The 23,397-nt window shown below is 39.4% G+C and overlaps 1 protein-coding gene across 1 annotated transcript in view; it reads right to left on the reverse strand.

The window, feature by feature from the left end:
• Window positions 1–4,381: 4,381 nt before the first annotated feature.
• ARHGAP39 (Rho GTPase activating protein 39) overlaps window positions 4,382–23,397 on the reverse strand; it is a 2,618,385-nt gene continuing 2,599,369 nt past the window's right edge. The window contains exon 10 of the mRNA XM_044067324.1: window positions 4,382–7,921. Within this exon, the coding sequence (XP_043923259.1) occupies window positions 7,727–7,921 (195 nt within the window). The 3' untranslated portion in view covers window positions 4,382–7,726. The remainder of the gene's footprint in view (window positions 7,922–23,397) is intronic.

Raw genomic sequence — 23,397 nt, forward strand, 5'->3', positions numbered from 1 at the left:
TAAGTTTGTAATGATATCATTACCTTTTATTTCAGTAAATATAGAAATGTTGGAAGCATGTATTACATACAGTACTGAAGGTAGTTTACAGCTAGTAAAGGAGCAGGGTTGTTATGACAGGATTACCATGGGCACAGTTTTCATCACCTAATTGACCTGATTCACATTTTGAGGGATTCTTCCACCTTACTGGAATGCTGAATTAGATTAGTGAGCACTAAATGCCCACAGTGTCTGTTACTATAAATCACAACATGCATTTCATGTTATGATGTGGAATTATGGTATAAAGTAGTCAGTGAGATAGTCTACACTATGTGTTCAGTCCTTATGAAACATTCTGCGGCACTCATGGTACACATTCATATCTCACCAAGCCAGAAAATGTACTACATCCTGGGTGGGCAAAGTAGTTAAGACTCTATACAACATGAACTGTACAAGTAGACAGTACAACAACAGAGAAACAGATAACACTGACAGAACAGCCTATGGGAGTAGATTTAAATTGATCTGAAAACCAGAGAAACAGAAAAGGCTCATGTTCCTCACAGCAGTAAGACCCAGAAACACTACCTGATTAATTAATTTGCTCAGAGTTATAAAGCAGTTCAAATAGGGGATGAAATGAATGCTTTGGGCAAGCATTACAAAAATGGTGTTTGTAAGCTTGATTTTAAATTTGTTGTACTGCCTTAGAAAATGTAGTGTGTTTATTAAACCCTGAAGGGGAGCTAGGGTGACTTGAATATTCTTGGCAGGTTAAGTTAAATGCCTGTTTTCCACCTGGTCTGAACAAAAGTGAGGATTTTATTATGTATTAGAAAAGGAAAGGGTTAAAACACTAAAAGGCTTTAGAGTCATGTGATAATTATACAGTCATTAATCACATGATTATTGCATTGTATAAAAGTGGTGTGTATTTAATTGTAATCTCAGTCTGAAGAAGTCTCCGAATATTGTTGGAGAGACGAAAGCGCTTACTGGAGGATTTTAATTAAAGCAGTGTGATTTTTATCGGCTTTTTTATTCATTATTTTTCTTTGTTAAGTCTGTTTTTACTGTTTTGGTACTTATGTTAGAGTAATAACACTGGTAGAGCTGTATATAGTAGGTGTAATGAATGAGATGCTGAAAATATTAAAGATTTAACTAATGATTCTATTATGATCTATTTTGTTGCTATTTGTACTGCTTTTCATCCAATTTTAGAGAAGACTGTTTAAGGGAATGGGTCATATTTAATCTCTGATTTATCTTTAAGGAAGTTACTTCTGATTAAAGTAATTTCTTCTTATAAAAGGGGCAGAAACATTAAAAGTTTACCTCACAAAACTTCCAAACAAAGAAAATAGTCATAAAAAGCAAAATAATAAAAAACGAATGGCTGCATTAAGTGCTTTGGGTCACATGTTTTTGCTATTAAGTATTTAAATAAGTGTGTTCATTATACAACGTGGTCTGAAGAATTTCCATGACATGAATTAAAGTGCTTACTTTTCTGAAGTACAGGCTAACACAGAAGGCCTCTGGCTAATGAAGTTCGCAGATGACTGCAAACTAGGAGCCATAGTCAAGTCCCCAAATGATGTGGACATCCTACAGAAGGGCCTTGCTGAGACAGATGCCTGGTGTCAGAGCCATGGCCTCAAGCTCAATGCCAAAAACTAGTGTGTCACCCCCTTTGGTAAAAACTCTGTACCCATGAACTACCACATAGGCAGCAATCTACTTAACACCGAATGTGTCATAAGAGACCTTGGGACCCAGGTGGACAGTACTCTCCTTTGATAGTCACATCGCCACAGTAGTCAGGAAGTCCTTCTACATGGCACACCTCATCATAAAAGGGTTCTCATCCAGGAAAAAAGAGGTCATTGTTCCCCTCTACTCGACACTCATTAGACCCATTATAGAGTACAACTCCCCTTTTGGAATGTACCTCACAAGACATCTGCAGCAGCTGGAAAGGCCACAGAAGTACCTCACAAAGAGGAATACTGGCCTCAAACAAATGCCCTACACTGACTGCCTCAAAAATCTCCAGCTTTACTACATAGCGTATCACCTACTCAGAGGTGATCTCTGCCTAACATGTAAAGCTATGTCAAACCCAGAGCTGCTGGACATGCTACACCTAAAGAAATCCCAATCCCTCCGAGCTACATGCTCTAGGGACCTAAACCTTGTCACCACAATAAACAGGACATGCTGGAGGGATAGATTCCTGTCCCAGAGACTTCCTATACTCTGGAACAGGCTACCCATCTATGTCAAGCAAAGTTCTTCATTAGCACTCTTCAAGAAACATCTTGATGAGTGGATGGGAAATAGGAAATACACCCCGGGGATCACTTCTGTGTCCCTGCTCGACAGTGGCACAGGAAAATAACTTTCTTGGGTGGTGTAAGCCAGGGAACCTTGTTGGCTAGGCTTACGTAGGCCCTTGGGCCGATAGCCTAGTGCCTTACCTATGAACCAGTTGGATTTTTATGTAATAAAGTCAATTTGTGTTTTTAGCTGTTTATTTTTTATTAAAGAAGTTTTGACCAACATTGTCCTGACGAATTTTGAAAGAAATATTATCAGGCCACTTTTCCTTCCGGACATTGTAAAGTATGTTCCAAGATTAATATACATTGGTTGTAAAATAAAAGAATTTTACAGTTCTACTAATTTTTACTTGTGATTTTTTTGTGTGCTGTTTATTGTACTGACTGTACAAGGGATTATATTAAATGATATCTGAGACATAAAAAACAAGATTCAGAATTATGGAAAATATGGGTGATACAAAAATCAAAAAAGTTAGAAAATGCTGTAGCAGACCATTTTTGAAAATGCCTTAAAGGTAGTAATGTTAATGGATTTTTTTTTTTTACTGTTTTGGCCAAACCTATATTAAACAGTGGTGAGGAGAGGACTCACCGATAGCTGTAATACTTTTGGAAATATAGATGAAATTATAAAAATATATACATTAATTACAAGGGGTTGAATCATTAATTAAATATAACAAGGTGTGTGTCTATATATATATATATATATATATATATATATATATATATATATATATATATATAGATATATATATATGTATTTATATATATATATATATATATATATATATATATACATACACACACACACACACACACACACACACACACACACACACACACACACACACACACACACAGTTTCACTTCATAATCTCAAAATTCTGAAATCTTGAATTTCAGCATTTCGGGACCATAAAGCCGAAACCGTATAAAACCGAAACTTCATAAACCCGAACACACAGCATACACCACACCACACACAAACCACAACACCCACACCACAGAACAAATAAACACAACCCCCCCCCTCACCAAACATGCAAATACCTACCCTATACAAAAGCAGGAGGGGCAAGCCCCACTCCACCCCCACACATTCCCTACTTATATATACTAACTCCGAGATCGCACAAATAGTAACAGACAGAGCACTCACACCCAGACATTCCACAGTCCCTCGCACACATACACACACACATACACACACACACACACATCACACATACATAAACACCAACACATCCAACAATCACACACTCATACGTTAACCTACCTACCCTAACCCACACATACAACTTAAAAACAATCTAACACACACTCAAACTCCCACCCAAAACCCTTAAAAAACAGTCACTTACCTTACACTCCGTGCAAATCCATACACCACATCAAACTACATCCAACGTAAACACTGCATGTTACATAATGTAAAGCCATAACCCCAAATTCAAGATATTCGAATTTGTGATTATGCACTTTCCACATTTTGAAATTTGGCTTTAGTCTCAAAATGCTGAAATTCGAGATTTCAGCATTTCGACATTATAAAGTGAAACCATATACACACACACACACACACACACACACACACACACACACACACATATATATATATATATATATATATATATATATAGGTTCCCTGTTATAAGATCAAATGCATCTTGATCAAACTTTAAAGCACGAAATGGCAAAATAAGCAAATTCTCTCCCTGGGAAAGAAATCGCTTGGCCGCCTTCGTTATTTTGCCATTTTTGCCACTGTAGTGCAATCTCGTAGTTGATATATTTAAGTAGGGTGGGTATGGAGGGTAAAGCCCCCCACTTTATGTAATGTTTTAAATTTTTCTTTCTTTTTTGGAACAGCGATTTTTTTCCCTGGAAAAAAAATCACTGTTCTATGTGTTCGGGATTGTAAGCTTTCGCTTACATGGGTGTTCACTTTTTTAAGTGTTCACTGATTTAATATAGACCTATATATATATATATATATATATATATATATATATATATATATATATATATCATCTTAACTTTTTTGTGTGATGGTTGTTTGATTATTAACTGGGCCTGTTATTTAAACTGTTGTGGTTTACTGCTGTATTAGATCACTTGAAGGAAAAATTACAAGTTACCAGATTGTGTATGGTAAAATAAAGTTGGGTAAACATTCTTGTGCTGTTTTAGTCTGAGCTATTTTGGTTCTTTTTTGTTAGATAACTTTCAGTATTGAAGGTTATCTACCATGTACAGGACATTCAATGACAACATGTCTGAAAAGACTTAGTTAACTAATTATGCAGTGGTTGTATGCTAAAGGTCTTTCTGGTGTAGCATAAAGAATAAGAAATCCACTTAATGATGTCTAGCAAATGAATACTCAGCAGACAAGGTTAGACAAGTCCAAAGATAAACATACTAAGCAATCTGTCTGCAAACCATTACATGGCTAGCCAATAACCAAATAGTGATAAAGGTGAGAATCAGACGTTTTACTTTGTGCCTGTGAGGCAAACACCTTAACCATTAAATCAAAAATGTAATATTAAAAATGCAGTAAAGGCTGTGAAGTGTAGACTTTTTTGTTTATGAGTTCATACTGCTAGTAAACAGTTATTCTAAGCCATGACTGGAATACTAAATGTATTTCACAATCTAAAGCTTCATATAATCTTATTTCATTTCTTTGAGGAATCAGTGTATTCAGAATTCATAATAATGAATTCAATAAATACATATAGTCAGATGTCCCTGTTTATATAGATTCAGTAAATCCATACAGACAGGGACAACTGAAGACACCATAGCAAGGTGGAGCCACTATGGTTACTGGGGATGGAGTTGAAGATTTCAAGCACAATGTTCAGCCTTAGTTATTATTGTTGGAAACAAGTTGAAATATATTGCCATGTACAGTACCCTTACTGATTATTTTGGTGGTGTCTGCCATTTTTGCACTCTTGTAAATACATTGAAGTATATTAAACTGACCTGTATTTCTGTATTTTCAGTCAAAACATGTTTTCTGTTGCAGTAATGCAGTAACATTGTTAGAACTAGGAAGTAGAAAAAGTTGCTTTCTTCATGTTGGAAAATGCTGAAATATTTTCTTGTAAGCAGTACTTCTTGCATTTGGTTAATGACACATATATAGTGTCCTCAACTGTAGCAGTTGGGACAAGGGATCTGATGCAAGTGTCTGTTATGGCTGGAAGTAAAACAGCTGCTTAGTGAACTGATGTATTTTAATCTTATTTATATAACAATGTAATTATATTCAAAGTTGCCTTCATCGCAATGTATTTGTACCCCATTTCATTAGTCCCATCTACTCAGTTGCTCTTTAAGTCCACACCTTGCTTTAAAGAGACTAGCTAATGCTCCGACTAATTTATGATACTCTAGTCATTCAAAATGAGAATAAAATCTGTATATTCTACACATGACCTTTGTTATCTCCAGTGGAAGATGTCTTCGTTCCTTATAAAGCTGTGGCTCCCACTCCAAATTTCAATAACTTAAGTTGTGAGTTCTGAAGTTTTAAAAATACTTGATTTGAAAACCATTGCTTTCGGAGCGGTCTTCTGTCAAGCTCCTTCATCTCCAACTGCTAAGCATGCTTCTAACCACACTGCACATCAAAGGAAACTGAAAAAATTCAGAATTTATGAAATTTCAGAATTCTCAGTTTCAGTTCTTGAAATTCTGATAGGTACCCATGTTACTTTAAGTTTAATCTGAATTAGTCAATGGAACACAGAGATAATTTACATGGTGCCTTATATTATGAGCTATGGAACTGTAAGAAGTTTGGTTCTACAGGCAGTGCTGTATGTATAACATTTGTTGAAGTACTTGCACTGGTTTTGGTTTTGGTTCTGGTTCCAGTATTTACATATTAAAAAAGAGGGCAGTGGTCTCTACTCCCCGCTTTACCCTATTGAGGGACTGGGGCTTCTGGCTCAAAATCACTTACTAGATGTTTGCAGCTGCATATTCTTGATTGTCTTATTCACTGCACATTGGTGGTCAAACTACACAGACGTGGTTATAAATTTCACAGCATGCACTGAAATAAGCATACTTCTGGTAAACATCACAGCATCCCTGAGGCCCTCTGATGTAAGGAATCTGCCTGATATGTTTTCTTGTTTATTTTATAGTGTGACAATAATTTTGATAAAAAGGACTTTTATGATCAGTGTGTTAGGAAACAACATGCTCACTAAACCTGAGATTTATACTCCTCTGCCACTTAACCCGGAGAGTTATGCTGGTGCTAAGTGCAAACAAGATTACTGATCTCTCCTGCAGGTTCAATTACAGGTAATGAAGATGGACTATCCACTTATCTGTGCAAGGGGTGGGAGGGAAGCAGGAAAGAGGGGCTTTGCTACTGGGAATATTGAAAGGAAACAGTAAATACACATACACCTATTTACCTGAAACCAAAAATCATCTGTAATGTCAAATGAAATGCTTTCCACATTACTTCCACATGGGTTGCTAAATACCAGTATTATATAAACATCTATCTGTTATACAGTATTGTAATAACTATCCAATGAGAAGACGAACAGACAGTGGCAATGTAATGGAAACAAAAGCCAGTACAAATCAGATGTCATTTGCACGATTGCTTTCCTTCAGCACTGCAGTGCTCCAGTTTTGTATCATATGTGTAGTATCTTCCATTATGTAAGAACTGCTAGTCACTTTCACAGCAGAAGATCCCAAGTTTTCACTATGCATTGATTCACTTGTGTAGCAACTGTAATAAACCCAGTAAGAACTAAAGCATCTTGATGTGTGCTGTGTTGTTGTAAGCTGTTGCACATTTTATCTCTGTGGATGTTCTTTGTGGAAAAGTGTGCTAAGCACTCCACTACAATTTGATTTATGATCCATCCTGTCAGACCAACACTTGCAAAAAATAATAAAATAAAATAAATAAGTAAAAAAATAAATAATACAATTTACCCTGCTCAATTCAAACTCCATTAAAAAGACATTTGTAGATTTCAAACTTTAAAAGGTCTTTTGAGTCATGACAAGCAGGGCATTAACAGTGGGTGTCTCTGTTTCTGGCCTTGGGAACTAGCCCATCAGATGTGTTTGTTAGCCCTTGGCTGTATGGTCTTGGTGATACCTCACTGTATGGACTAAAAAATGCCCAGATGGCAGCTGCTTCCTTGGTCCCTAATACCAGCAAACTTAAGTCTGTGAAAGAGACGAGCAGCACAGGACCGAGCATTTATCTTGCGGAACAAGACTTAACTAATTTCTACAGCAATTTCCCTTTGAGCTTTCTTAAATAGATTTTGAATTAAGTCAAGTCACATTTGCTCGTTCTATGTTCAGTGTCTCAGTTGGTTTCCTCTTTGCTATAGAACTCCTTCCATGAAACTTGTGTCCAAGTGCTGGATCAGTACCCGAATAAAGGACATTTCTTTTCGTGTGTTCTCAAAGATGATTCGTGGGTCATCTGACTGGCAGCGTAGGCAGTTTGGGGCCATTACCATGGCCAGATTGTTGACATCCATCTTGGTGACAGTGACATTGGCAGGCTGAGCAAACACCTATTGATAAACATAACAAAGAATGAGCAAGATTAGGTTAGGATCCTGCCAGTGTTCATTTTGTCTGTTTACTACCTTAAGAAGGTGAAAACTATTACTTATGTACTTATGCAGATATGTATGCAATGCATGATTTTTTATTATGAGCAATAATTTCATATATTAATAGAGTTTAGCAGTATTATGATCTTGCATCCCCAAGGTGGTGAAGCACCCAGCATTCTCTCATTTCTTCCTCTTCCTACAAGTTCAGTAGTTTGATGAAACGTTTGGTGATATGTTACCTGGTTCTTGTGGTTGTGATGAAAAAAAAAAGGTAAACAGATTTTGACAATAAAAGGAATTAAAGGAAAGACATTCTCATAAGCAAAACAGGTAGGCTGAAATCACTCGCATACATTACAAATATAATTATAATGCTTTTGGTGCACGACACTATCAAATTAGTGAAATGCAGAACATCTCCCCTTTTCTCACATCTGAAGACAGGCAGAGTAGGTGGTTGTAAAATCACTTTACTGAGATGCAGCCACAACAAAGAGTGAATGGATGAAGAGTAAACATGCCCGCTGTCTTTGCACGGATGCACTTGTTTAAGTGCTGACTAAAGCCAAATCATGGCCATTCAGCACAAATCAGCAGGAACTGCTTACTGGCTGCAAGAACAACTAAACTCTAAATTATTTTGGCAATGTTACTGGGCTGTTTGTAACTAAATACTTTATGCTTTTGCTGGAATTCTTTCTTCTTCCAAAGGAAACCCATTTATACACATCCAGTCAGCTCTGAAAAGGGTACTCTTGCACTCCACTTCTGCCGCATAATGAGATGAACACAATTATACAATGCAGACTAATTAATATTTAGAAACATGAACAATTGTTCACTCCATGTGCTTATTGTAAACTGAGCATTGCCTACAGGAAAAATTCCTACTCCAGAACAAAACACATTCAGTATGTCTTAAAAAAAAAACTACTGCAACAATTTGTTATGTCGCTAAAAAGAGGAATGAAACTGAACTGTTGGAATATTTGACATAAATTCTGCCTACATAGATGCTATAATGATCTCAAACAAAAATAACAGGCAACAAAAAAGTGAAGAAATCACTCATGGAACAATGCGAGTACACAAGCATCAACAACTGTACAGAAACAATGCTCGTTGCAAAAGAGTCATGGTGTACATGGGAGTATACAGGGGCGATACATAACCAAATCATGAGAAGACAAAAGGAATACTACATTATTTCCTACAGCAATACTAGTTTAGAAAAGAAAGCCAAAGTGATAGCAAAAACACAGTTTCAGGTGGAGATAATGACAACAGGGTGTCTTGATCACTTGGGCCTGCCCATCCATCTATTTATCTGTTATGTATTAATTATTTGTTAACCAGGGTGGTGCACTGATTAGGGAAGACCAATTTCAATCTCAGCCCAGCATCTGTCAAGCAAAGTATGAACTATGCAGTCAGTATAAAGTAAAACCTAAACATTTACACACACACACACACACACATATATATATATATATATATATATATATATATATATATATTTTTTTTTTATTATTTTATTTATTTAAGTTTGATGACCGGGGAAGTCCACTGGGCCAAGAAGTGCCCGTTTTCAGTGGAGGTCCGGGGAGAAAGGCTCCACAATAATTGCAAGTTACATTTCACATGTTACAAAAGGACATAGTTCATACAGCTAATTAAACATTTACAGATAAGCTCCATGATATTTGCAATTGGCTTGTCACAATATTACAAAAGTGAAAAGACATAATTCAATACAGAAATTTCAACATTTACATAAAGTGAATATTTTTGTTATAAACTCAATTGTAGGTTTAACATTTTAAAATATATAGCTACTAGCCATTAGTAGGTTAGGAAAATATTATGCATGGAGAGGGTAATAGTATATTTGAGATTGGAGAGTATAATACAATAGATATTAGAGAGAAAATTAGTTTTTTTAGTAGGGGAGGGATTGTTTTGGGTGGGATGAAGTAATAGTAGAGGTTGATGGATGAGTCAGTGCAAGGTGGAATGGGGGGGGGTTAAGTTGGAGCGTGGCAAGGGCATTCCCATTTGGAAGAAAGATAAGCGAGTAGCTGAGATTTGAAATTTGCATGGTAAGGTAGGTTGCGTAGGTGTGTGGGGAGAGAGTTCCACTATTTAGCTAAGGAGTGGGACAGCAATAGATGGCCAGGAGGTCGTGCAGGTTTGTGGACCTGAAGAAGATTTTATTTTTTGGATCTGAGTGAGCGGTTGGGAATGTAAGGTTTTAAGGAAGTAGCAAGAGCTGGGCAGTTGGCAGGTTTAAAGATGAGCTTGTGGGTAAGGGTGAGTTGTAGGTAGCTGAGGTAGTTGCGTAGTTCAAGCCAGTTGTGGGTGAGGAGGGAGTGGCAGTGGTGGGATAAGTTTTTTGAATTGGTTGCAAATTTGAAGATCTTGTTGTAGCAGGATTAAATTTTGGCCGAAGGCCAAGATGGAGATTGGTGAAAAGAGGGGCACCATACATAAGGGGGGGGAGTAGGAAGGTGGATGCAAGAGTTTGACGGGTAGAGGGGCTTAGGAAGCGGTTGTGCCTGAAGAGGAGACCTAACTTTTGGTGGATTTTTTTGATTGTGGAGTGGATGTGGGTGTCATTTTAGTTCTTCATCAATAATGATGCCAAGAAGCTTGGTGTTGGTAACAATTTCAAGAAGGATGTTGTTTTGGCTCTGTATGGTAAATATGGATTTGTCAATGGAGTTTTTGGTAGGGGAAAACACATTAGTTTGGTTTTATTTGCATTTAGTGCCAGATGGTTAGACTGCATCCAGGTTTCTGTTTTGGAGAAGGCTAGTAGGGTTTTTGCTAGGAGCTCAGAGGGGAGAAGGCTGATCAGATGATTGTTGAGTCATCTGCATATTGAATGACAGATGAGTCTGGGATGGATTGGTGAAAGTGGTCAATGAATAGGTTGAAGAGAAGAGGGCCAAGAAAAGAACCTTGTGGGACACCTGTGGGTGTGGGAAGGAAGGGGAGGTTGAAGTTTTCCATCGGACAGCTTGTTGGCGGTTGGACAAGTAGCTGGAAAACCAGGCGACGGTGGTGGCAGAGAGGTTTAGGGTGGAGAGTTGGGATATATGTAGGGTGTGTGAGATCAAGGCCTTTGACAGATCTAGGAATAGTACGGATACAAACTTGCCTGAGTCGCGTTCGAGGTTTATGGTTTCAAGGTACGAAAGAAGGGCAGTCATGGTGCTGTGGCCAGGGCGGAAGCCGTGTTGGGTAAGGGGGAGGAGATTGCTTAGTGTTAGGTGTGCCATGAGTTGTGCTTGTATTGTTTTCTCTAGAATTTTAGAAAGAGGGGAAAGGATGGCAATAGGCCTAAAGTTGATAGTACCAGCATTTTTGCCACCTTTGTGGAGGGGGAGGAGCAGCAGTCGCCAAACAGAAAACAATCAGTATGAAGGTTAGCAACTATAGAAATAGGGCAGCCTATCATTTTGGTTTGAATGTTACCTTTCTGTTTGTTTTTATTATTTATGGACCAATGGGGAGCTGCAGTTCACTGAGAAGTAGAAAATAATGTAGTTATGCCAGGGGTTTTAGAAAGGGACATGCAGTAAGTGCACACTACTGAGGGATGCCCGTGGGACAAACAGAAACAGAGTGTAGTCAGACAGAGGTTTTTAGTATTTAAAGATGGCGTCACAGCTCAAGGGAGGAATAAGTAAACTCTCAAGAGGAAGAGGGAGGGAATAGACAGGATTGACAGGGCTGGGAAGCTTACAATAAGATTATGTCAGGAGACAGAGAGAATGGGGGGGGGATAAGAGCCAGCGCTTGGAGAAAGTTGTGAGAAGAGAAAAACAATCAACCAGCTAGCCCAGGTCAGTACCTAAAGGTGTCTATTTATCTGTGTGAATTCAAAAGTAGATTTAGTAAAGCATCAGGGAAGTAGAATATAAAATAAATGTAAAGGTTTGGGAAACTGTATATATTTGTTACAATAAATGGGAGAATAAAATATAAGAATATAAAATAAATGCAAAGCTTTGGAAAAATGTATATATTTGTTACAGTAAATGGGAGGAAAAAGGGGAGTCCAGTAGTGTGCACAGCAGAAGAATCAGTAGGAGTATCACAGAGAGAAGATTATAAGAGATCTAACTGCTCACAGTCTGTTGATAAAAGTAGAACTTGCAGTGGGTTTTACTGGTTTGTACGGGGTTCCGCTCCCGTGTTCTTGTATGCAGGCAGTTGCTTCAGATTTTTCTTTTTTTGGACCTTTGAATGTGTTTATATATGTATGTGTATTTATATTTATACATGTAAGTGTTTTTATCCATCCATATGTATGTGACACACACACACACACACACACACACACACACATATAAATATTTATTTATTTTATTTATTTATTTTACATTTGCTGACCGGGATAGTCCGACTGGAATCAAGTCCATTTTCAGCGGAGGCCCAGGGAGAAAAGCTCCAAGACAGGCAGTTACAATTAAAAACAGTTATAAACAATGTAAACATTTTACAGATTTGATATATAAAAAAGAATGTAAAAACAAGTAATATATATAAATATGGATCTACTTCAATATAGGGAAAGACCACAATCCCAAACGTTATTTTTGCATGGCGAAAATAATGAAACTTAAAATTCTGAATCACAGACTTTTTCCCAGGGCAAGTAAACACTTGCCTACAACTACAATACACATTTACTATCTAAAATCCACCTAGGTGGGGGGGGCTATGCCCCCCACATCCCCCCTAACTATATATACCAACTGAAGGTAATGCTACTCAATGCTAGAAGTCTAAACCTCAAAATGCACTCTCTCGAGGCACTCCTAAAAATGGAGAACATCGATATCTGTGCAGTAACTAAGACCTGGTTCAAGGCTCCAGAGAGCACCCCTACAATACCAGGCTACAACTCTTACCACACTTTTCGGCCACAAAACCAAGACCGATACACTAAAGGTGGAGGAGTGCCCATATTCACCAAGGATATTCACACCTCCAGGCTAGAGGCCCAACACAATGCATCTGAAACTCTCCAAGTGCAACTAACACTAGGTAAGACTGCAATCCAAATTGTAGCTTGCTACAGACCCCCACCATGCCCCAAGATTCTCATTACACTTTTCTAAACATACTGGAAAATATTAAGATACAACCAAACACCCTAATACTAGGTGATTTCAACTATCCTGCCATTAACTGGGAAAACTACTCGGGTACCAACTCCTTTTCCCAACAGTTCTTGGAATTCATAAATTCCAACGCCCTGGATCAACTAATCCATTGTCCCACCAGGGGCTCCAATATCCTAGACCTGGTCATTACCAACATGGGAGATAGATGCTCCACACCAGTGGTCACTCCCTCATTAGTCAGGTTGGACCATAAGCAAATCATCTTTGACATCCACATCCCACCCCCACAGCCCAGTAAGGAAACCTCCTTAAAAAACTTCTCCAAAGCCAACTTCATGCTACTGAAGTCAGAAGTGACAAACTTCATGACACCCATGCAGATGGGATCTGAAAGATTGACTGCAGAATCCTACACTAAGGCACTGTACGAGTACATCCACTTGTGCATGAATCGTGCCATCCCAAAAAGAACCAAGATGCTCTCCTCCAAAAAAAGGGAGCCAATCTGGTGGTCCCCTGCTATAAACAAACTATACAACAGAAGGGAGAAACTGTTGCAGAAAAGAGGAAAATACCAGGATGCAAAAAACTCCCTCACCAGCCTCAGTAAGAAGCTGAGATCCCTCATTAAATCCTCAAAAGCTAGTTACGAAAATAAAATTGCCAAAGATTCCAAAGACAACCACAAGGCATTCTATAGTTATGTCAAGAATCTAAATGGCAATGCTCAGATCTGCTCTGAGCTTCAACAGAATGCCATTAAATATACTGATCTCAAGGATATTGCCAATATCCTGGCAGATGGATTTAGTGCCAGCTTCACCCCCTCTCACCCCCTAAAGGGCCCATCTGAATACCAAAAGATTGCCAAATTCCGGTAATCATGGCTACACAGGTAGAAACCGCACTCTCCAAAGCTAAGACTACAGCATCCATGGGACCAGATGACATCCCAGGCTGTGTACAACATGAACTACAAAATGAACTGGCACCTCACCTAAGTGTCATGTTTAATCATAGCCTCTCCCCAGGCTTCGTGCCCACTGAGTGGTGCACAGCTACAGTTATCCCACTCCACAAGGGGAGATCCACCTTGGATCCCGAGAACTACCGTCCCATCAGTCTGACAAGCCTGATCTGCAAGGGCATGGAACGCATTATCATGGAACTTATAAACAAAGACATTGGCAACCTTCAAACATTGGACCCCACCCAGTTTGGGTTTGTGAAGGGCCTATCTTGTCTCCTGAACCTGATTGACTTCTTCAAATCAGTCTCCAGAGCTGTGGATGAGGGTAAGGTGGTCCACACAGCCTATCTGGACCTCACCAAGGCCTTTGACACTAACCCCCATTCTGGAATCATAGATAAACTTACTATGCTGGGCATAAATCCCTACGTCACTCGATGGGTTGCCAACTGGCTTACTGACAGAACCTAGACTGTGAAAGTAGCCGACTCAAAATCCAGCTCCAGACAAGTGACAAGTGGAGTACATCAGGGTTCAGTCCTGGGACCACTCTTGTTTGGCATCTACTTCTCTGAAGTACAGGCCAACACTAAGGGACTCTGGCTAACAAAGTTCGCAGATGACTGCAAACTGGGAGCCATTATTGAATCCCCAAATGATGTGGATATTCTACAAAAAGGCCTTACAGAAACAGATGCCTGGTGCCAGAGCCATGGGCTCAAGCTTCATGCCAAGAAATGTATAGTTATACCCTTTGGAAAAAAAATGTACCCATGAATTACCACATAGGTGGCAGTACACTAAACATCAAAAGTGTGATGAGAGACTTAGGGACACAGGGGGACAGTGGTCTCACTTTCGATAACCACATCGCCACAACAGTCAGGAAATCCTTCTATGTGGCACACCTCATCACTAAGGGCTTTTCATCCATAAAAAAGGAGGTCATTGTCCCACTGTACTCATCCATCCCTCATTAGACCCATTATAGAGTATAATACCCCATTTGGTATGTACCTCACAAGACATCTGCAACAGCTGGAAAGGCCACAGAAATACCTCACTAAAAAATCACAGGCCTAAAGCAGATGCCATATGCTGACCATCTAAAAAATCTCCAGCTATACTCTGTGGCATATCGTTTACTCAGAGGCAATCTCTGCTTAACATACAAGGCCACGTCAAACCCTGAGCTGTTGGACATGCTCCACTTAAAGAAATCTCAATCCCTCAGAGCCACACGCTCCAGGGATCTAAACCTTGTTATCACAATGAACAAAACATGCTGGAGGGAGAGGTTCCTGACCCACAGACTCCCCATACTCTGGAACAGACTGCCCATACATGTCAAGCAGAGTGCCTCCTTGGCCCTCTTCAAAAGGAACCTTGATGATTGGGAGATAGGAAATTCACCCCGGGATCATGTCAGTCACCCTGCTAGATAGGGGTCCAGAGAAGTACATATTGTGGGAAGAAATATCCAGGGAATTGTTATGGCTTGGCTTGTATAGCCCCTAGGGCCGATAGCCTAGTACCAACCTATGAAACTATGGGATTGCACTACAATGGGGAAAAGGGCATATTTCCCCACAACAGGCAAGTGTTTACTTTTTGTTATTTTCGTCTCATGAAAATAACATTTGGGATTGTGGTATTTTGATATATCAAAATAGACCCATATATATATATATATATATATATATATATATATATATATATATATATATATGATCAAAGCAAAGCAGCTGTGGGTAAGACATGCATTAGCTGCAAGGAAATATAAGTTATTGCTTAAATAAAATGGAATCATTTCACACTGGGCTTCTGTGCAATAAGTTCTAAACATAGCAGTAGAAAAATGTCTGAAAAGAAAAATACAGACATGATTAAAAACAAAACTTATATGGGGAGGTGACTCCAATTCTACACACACACACAGAAACACACAGACAGACACACACACACACACACACACACACACACACACACACACACACACACAGACACACACACGTAAACTCCTATACAGGTTTTCCTTTAAAAATCACTAGAAAATCGCAATTATAAACAGGTGAAATGCAGGTGGACAGATGCATCTGGGTGTTGTAGTAGCATGGGATCTATGTGCTGTCAAGGAAGAACTTCCCAAAAAAGATGCCGTAGCAGTCACATCCTTGCTTTCATTTTTGGCTGCCAGGTTAGCCTGTAGAAACTATAGTTTCTGATAAAATCTTTTTTTGTTGGTGATTTTCAGTTCTTCCATGTTCACAATCCTGTTTCTATATTTTTCTTGTAATGCCTCTCCACAACTGCAGTCTAGGGTTACCTTTCTCAACTCAGACAAAGAATATGTAAGCTTTCTTCTATGACAATCAAACTTAAATCGCTTTACTATTGCAATAACATTAGGTTTACAGCTCTCTGGAGATTTTTTATTACACTGAAGGTCACAGGTCCATAAATAAATAAATAAATAAATAAATAAACAAATAACTATGAGAATGGCCATTTTCCTGTCTTCATTTTCATATTCAGTGCCAATACAAAAGACAGAAAACTATTCCACTGTGATGCCCGTGCCCTGGCCCAGCAATCAAGGAGTCTCAATCCTCACCACTAACACCAGAGAGGGTGTCTCATATATGAGGAAAGGATAACAAATACACAGCAAAGTGCAATTTCCCTTAAGAGCACACAGAAATCACAGTCAGTCCGGGGCTGGTTGCTCCTTTGCTCTCTAGGTCCCCAATAAGACTCCCCACAGGCATAGCTATAGGGTCCAGATCTCAGCCTAGCTGGGCAAGCTAAAATCTCCAGCACCCCCTCTGTCCAACCAGTGCTTCATGTCCCTGCCCAAGTAGCTAACACACACACACACACACACACTGAGATAAGAGTTTATACAACCACACAGACACTTTTGGGGAAGGCTGGCACAGGTTCTCCAGCTATGCCCCTTTTACCCAGACTATACCACCCAGCTAATATGTATCAGCTACCCAAAGGCCCTTAAAAGGGTGTCCAACTATTACTGTGCAAAACTATTATCCAATTGTTAGTATGATTAATCAGTCAAAGCTTATTTGGAGTAACTTGGACAGTAAACTCTATAAATATGCAATGTACTCTAGAGCGTAAATTATCTCTACACAAACCATCCACAGTTAAAAGGTTTTAAAATATTTAATAATAAATAATTAAAACCACAAGACAATACTTTCTACTACACAGTCAGTGGTAGTCAAGAGTTCAGAAATCACACAGAAATACTTAAAATAAATCAGCAGTACAATTCTGACATCACAGAAAAAACTCAGTCTAAATTTCTAGTTTCTAGCTATTCCTAAAAGAAAACACAAGTCTAAGGTAACTTACATGTGAGCAAGAGGCAGTGCTGTGATTTGGATGATCAAGAAAAACATGCTTAATTCTTTCTGATTCTGTTTAAACTGAATCTGCAGTTCTGATAAATATTACATCATCTTTTTACACTTTACTGGTGTTCCCAGGCTACACATTAACTGCATTTACATTCTTAACATCTCCCTTATGTTATCTTGTAGCTGGTCAGGAACAGAGCAATAAAAATACATTTGCATGTTTAAATCTAGCAATTTAACTCTTGGTTAAAACAACAGAAAGAATTTCTTCCTCTAGACTTTTCGGATCCACTGCCTACTTCAAAGGGTCACCACATGCTATACTTTGGTTGTTAGAGTGCACTGTTGTCACATTTATTTCCAGTTCCACATGTAACAGTATTTCTTTACATTTAAGACAACAAGCCTGTAGTTTACATTTATATTTACAAATTACATAATTATCTGCACAATTCTATCTGGCTAGGCTGGCAGCCTTCACCCTTCTCTACCAGTCTTCACATCCACTATTAACTGTGTCTAAGTTTTCAAATCAAATGCAGTTAGAGTACTTTGAGTTCTATTTTTTTTGCTTCTTCCCCCTTCAGATTGAATGCATATCACTGGAAACAGTACAGTTGTGCAAAATCTTACCATAGCAGTAGATAATCCTTGCCTTCACCGCTGCAGTATTCATTACGTATGGGATTCCCTGCAGTAAAAGCCAAACGTCCAGCCAGTCTTCCAAATCCTACTGTTGCTTTAAGGTACATTGAACATCACCCAAATGCTCCTTGTGTAGTATAGGGCATAAATGTGACATTCAAGTACCATCCTCAGAACTGACTGACACAGTAGGTACACCAGTCCAAGGAAAACCAAAGAAACCTGCACATCCAGGATGGAGGGAGGGTGTGAATACTGCAGCAGTGAAGGCAAGGACATCTACTGTTATGGTAAGATTTTACACAACTGCACTATGTCCTTACATTCACTGTTGCAGTATTAATCACGTATGGGAGAGTGCCAAAGCTCAAGAAACTTGGGAGGAGGAAGCAGCAGTAGAGCCCTCTAAGAAGCAATGAAAAATGGCACTGTCAAAACCACCTCTACCTCTGCAGATACCATCCAACTTGTAGTGTTTGGTAAAAGTGTGCACATAAGTCCAGGTAGCTGCTGCAAGAACAGAATTAGTGTCTAAGCCCTTGAAAAAAACACCAGAAGAAGCCACAGCTCTAGTAGAATGAGCCTTTACAGATGAAGAAGAAAGGCTCTTGCCATGAAAAGTGTAACAAAAAGAAATAGCCTTTGAAATCCAAGTAGAAATAGTTTGCTTTGTAACAGCTAATCGTAAAGACCTATGATGAAAGGAAAAAACAACTGATCAGATTTTTCTGATAGCTTTAGTGTTATCCAAATAAAATCTGAGCTGTCTATACATGTCCAAAGTATGCAGCACCCTCTCCCTGTCAGATTGAAAGGGGAAAAAAGTTGGCAAATTAATAGACTGATTAAGTGACGACTCATAAACCACCTTATGCATAAAAGAAGGATTAATATGTAAGAACACCCTGTCATCATGGAATATCAAAAAAGCTGGACAAGCCATAAGGTGTTGCAACTCAGAAACCCATCTGGCAGAAGTAAGAGCTAAAAAAAGAACTGTCTTCCAAGAACAATGTTGCAAGGAAGCTGAAACAGCATGCTCAAAAGGAGCCCGAGTCAATTTCTACAGAACAAAATTAAGATCCCAGGGAGGAGGAACAGGCTTCCTGGGAGGTCTAATATTAAGGACGTCTTTAAGAAATTGCTTAGCCTCAAATCTAAAAGCTAAAAGAAGAGTCAAAAAGCAGACAAGCAAAAAGAGCTGACAAGTGGGCCTTAATAGAAGAATAGGCCAAACCAGCATTGAGTAACTCACACAAATAAGAGAGAACCAAAGAAACATTCACAATAAGTGGGTCCAGGTTATGAGAGAGACACCTGATAGAAAACCTTTTCATTTAGATAAGCAGGATTTCCTAGTAGTAGGTTTCCTGGCCTCCTGCAGGTCCTGCAACACATCCTCAGAAAAAAAGGTGTCTGACGAATCAAAACTCTGTCACGCACAGTGTCAGTTGAAGTGTGGACAGGTGGGGATGGATGAGAGATCCCTTGTCTTGTGTGAGTAAATCCACCCTGTGAGGTAACTTGTGATGATTGCCCTTGGCTAGATGCTAAAGTAGAGGGAACCCATGCTGTCGCAGCCAAAAGGGAGTCACCAATAAGATTTTGGGATCATCCTGGTAAATCTTGAACAGGACTTTTGGAATGAGAGGAAGGGTAGAGAATGCATAAAGGAAAATCCCTTTCCAAGAAAATGAGAGGGTGTCCACCTTCCACACCAGAAGACTTGGGACTCTGGCACAAAACAGAGGAAGTTAATTATTCTGAGGGGATGCAAAGAGATCGACTTGAGGAGTACTCCACTGGTGAACAACATCCAGAAACACATCCCTGTGAAGCATCCATTCATGGGATTGAGTGAAGGACTTGCTCAGAGTGTCTGCCACAATTATTGATCTAAAGGGATATAAACTGCCAGAAGAATCACTTGAAACTTGACAGCCAGTTCCCATACCAGCAGTGCCAACCGGCAAAGAAGGTAAGATCTTGCCCCCACATTTGTTGATATACCACATCACTGTGGTATTGTCTGTGAAAAGCTTGAGAGGCTCTGGAGAGAAAAGAGGATGAATGGCCTGAAGAGCCAGCAGAAGAACTCTCATCTCTTTGATGTTGATGTGCTCCTTCTGCTAACAAGGCGAACACACTCCCTGTACATTCAGGGAGCCAAACATTGCTCCCCCATCCCACATATGAAGCCCCTGTTGAAAGATCCTGAGAGGGAAGGGGGATGAAAAGGGAGCCCTGGATTCAGAGACAACTGTTGAATCCACCAGAAAAGTTCCTTCTTGAGACAAGGAAGAAGAGGAACTGTACAGTCTAGAGAATGCGCATGTTGAAGCCACACCAACTTCAGAAACCACTGGAACTTCCTCGTGGAGTTTGGCCAGAAGGAGCATCGGAATGGTGGAAGCCATGAAACCCAGAGCCCTCAGAAACTCACTGGCTGTAATAGAGGCCAGGGGAAGAAGAGTTTGAAATAAGGCTTAAGGCTTTTGCAGGAGGCAGGGATGCCAGCATTGGCACCATCCGAATCCTGCAATCCAGAAAGGCATGATCCTGAGAAGGAGTCAGAGAAGACTTTTTGAAGTTTATCGAGAACCCCAGGCTCTAGAGAAGAGAAATGACAAAACAAAGATTTTGCCAAAGGATCTCCAGAGAGGATGCCTGAACCAGCAGGTCATCCAGGCATACCTCTCAACATCTTAGCACAAAAAATCTGGATGAAAGCAAACATAATGGGGGTACAAATCCCCCAAAACAGGGAAGAATTTTAAATATTGTTCTTATATGCTTAGAAAGTTGCTAGAATAAAAGGTACTGTTTTACCATGCATTGTCTGAAGGATATAAAGTCTGAAAGTTGAATGCCTGTCATTATTTAATGAATTCAGTCCTCAATGATTTGACACAGAAATACAAAAAAGAACACAAATTTCATAAGGAACAGTCCAAAAATATGGGGCAAAAATCTGGACATTTTGTGAAAAGCTGGACAGTTGAGTAGTATGTGTCTAATTAAGGAAATATCTGGATCCCTTGAAGCCTGCAGAAAACAATCACAGGAGCGAGGCATTTGGTGAACAACCTTTGGGAAGTAGAAAGGCCAAAGAGCAAAGCACAGAACTAAAAATGCCGGGAAGCAACACAGAAATGCAAAAACTTCCTGTAAAGAGAATGGATCGGAATATGGAGCATCGATCCAGAGACACCAGAAAGGCCTGATTGAGCAAGAAAAATCCAACAACACAGCCAGGAAAGCCTCTGGGTTTGTAATAATTTCAGGAGAAACACTGACAGAGGATTGATAGATGAAAATTCTGGTCTTACCTTTTCCATCTTCACCTTCCCTGACAACTGACCCTCGAGGTGAGAAGTTAATTCCATTGCATCTTTAACAAGAAGATGCTGGTTCTCAAGATACAATGAAATAGAAGAAGACCTATTATGAACTGTTTTCTGGATAAATGCCTGACAAATCGAACAAGATAGATGGCAAAAATGGCCTTTATGGGGAATTTGTCTCCCTCACTGGCTTTTACCCTTCCAGGATGACATTAACCCCAATCAGGGTACCTTTTTGGCTAGGCTTGTATAGGCCCTAGAGCCACTAGCCTAGTACCTACCTATGAACCTATAATTCACCCCAGGGTTCAGTTCTGTGGCTCTGCTTGACAGGGGCACAGGAAAATAATTTAATTGGGTGGTGAAAGCTAGGTTACCTTTTTAGCTAGGCTTGTATAGGCTCTAGGGCCAATAGCCGAGTCTATATCAGAACATCGAAGTATTAAAACTTTGAATGTTCTGATATCGAACACTTTTCAATGAATGCTAAGTACAGCGAAGCTGCAGAACACCAAATTCTTTCCTCTGGAAAGAATTCGGTTGGCCGTTTCAGTGGCTTCGCTATTCTTAGCGCTGTGGTGGAAAGTTACGGGTTGGGTTCAGGTAAGTGTGCATCTGTTTGTATGTTAGAGTTAGGGTTAGGGTGTGGGTTAGGTGTATGTGCGATAGTGACAGACTTTAGGGTTAGGCGGGTTTAGTAGTTAGGAGGTTAGGGTGTGGGTTAGGTGAGTGTGCGATAGTGATGGACCTTAGGGTTAGGGTTAGGGTTAAAGTATGTGGGTAGATAGTAGTGTATTTTTAGTTTAGTGTAGCATTAGATGTAGGAATTTAAGTGTATGTGTGTGGTTACTGTTTGTTTGATGTGCTTGTGTTGTGTGTATGTGTGTTTGGAGCAGCGAATTATTTCCAAGGGAAAAAATTTGCTGTTCTGAATGTTCGATATTTTCATGTTTAGATGTTTTGGGGCCGATGAAATAGCATTTGCTACTTTCATCTTTCGATAATGTGATATAAACGCCAATAGCCTAGTACCTACCTATGAACCTATAAGAGCACAAAAAATTCAAGAAAAAGAACAAAACCCCAACTGGGTGCTGCAATGGTGTGGACTTCAGTAAACAGCAGTAATCACCGGAATACAAAAATGCAGTAAAAATGGCAAAAAACGGATGCAGGTATACAGATCAATGGTTAGAAACAGCGTTCAGAATGGCAGCAAAGATGTTCTGAGGATGGTATGCCTGGACGTCACTTTTATGCCCTATGCTAAGCGAGGAGTATTTGGGTGTTGTTTTGATGTTCAACATACTTTAAAGCAATGGTAAGCTTTGGTAGACTGGACGGACGCTGAACTTCCATGGCAGGGAATCCCATATGTGATGAATACTGCAGTGGTGAATGTAAGGACATCTTTAAATCTCAGAAACCTCACTGACCAAAATAAAGCATCACATCTTCAACAAAAACGTAATTGTCTTTAATGTTTCAAAAGCTTTAATAAGTAATTCAAACTTCAAGGCAACAGCAACAGCACTTGAAGAACTCTGCAAAGAGAACAGTTGCAGTAGAAAAGATGTGGACCTTATTGTTTTCCGGTATTATGGGTATTTGGGTTGGGATTATTAGAAACTTTAAAGCTTGGATGGGATACACTGTTAGCATTAAACACTCTACGTTGGATTTGTTTTTAATCATCAACCCTCCCCTTTCCCCATTTTCTACATGGACTGGGCTGTCTTGTCAACTGTTGTCATCATCCCTAATGCCAATACCACTCTCCTTCTTTCTTCAGCAGTCATGCCTGACTGTCACACATCTTCGCTCCCACAATTCATCCATCTCTATTTTGGATGCCATCATTTCCTCTTGCTTTCTTCCTTTCTATCTCAAACCTTCTTCACCAGATTCTTTTCTGCTTTCCTGCACATGTACATGAACCACTGTAACATGGTCTCTT

The sequence above is a fragment of the Protopterus annectens genome, chromosome 3.part1, assembly GCF_019279795.1.
Source record: "Protopterus annectens isolate FY-2018-M chromosome 3.part1, PAN1.0, whole genome shotgun sequence".
Classification (NCBI taxonomy): domain Eukaryota; kingdom Metazoa; phylum Chordata; order Ceratodontiformes; family Protopteridae; genus Protopterus; species Protopterus annectens.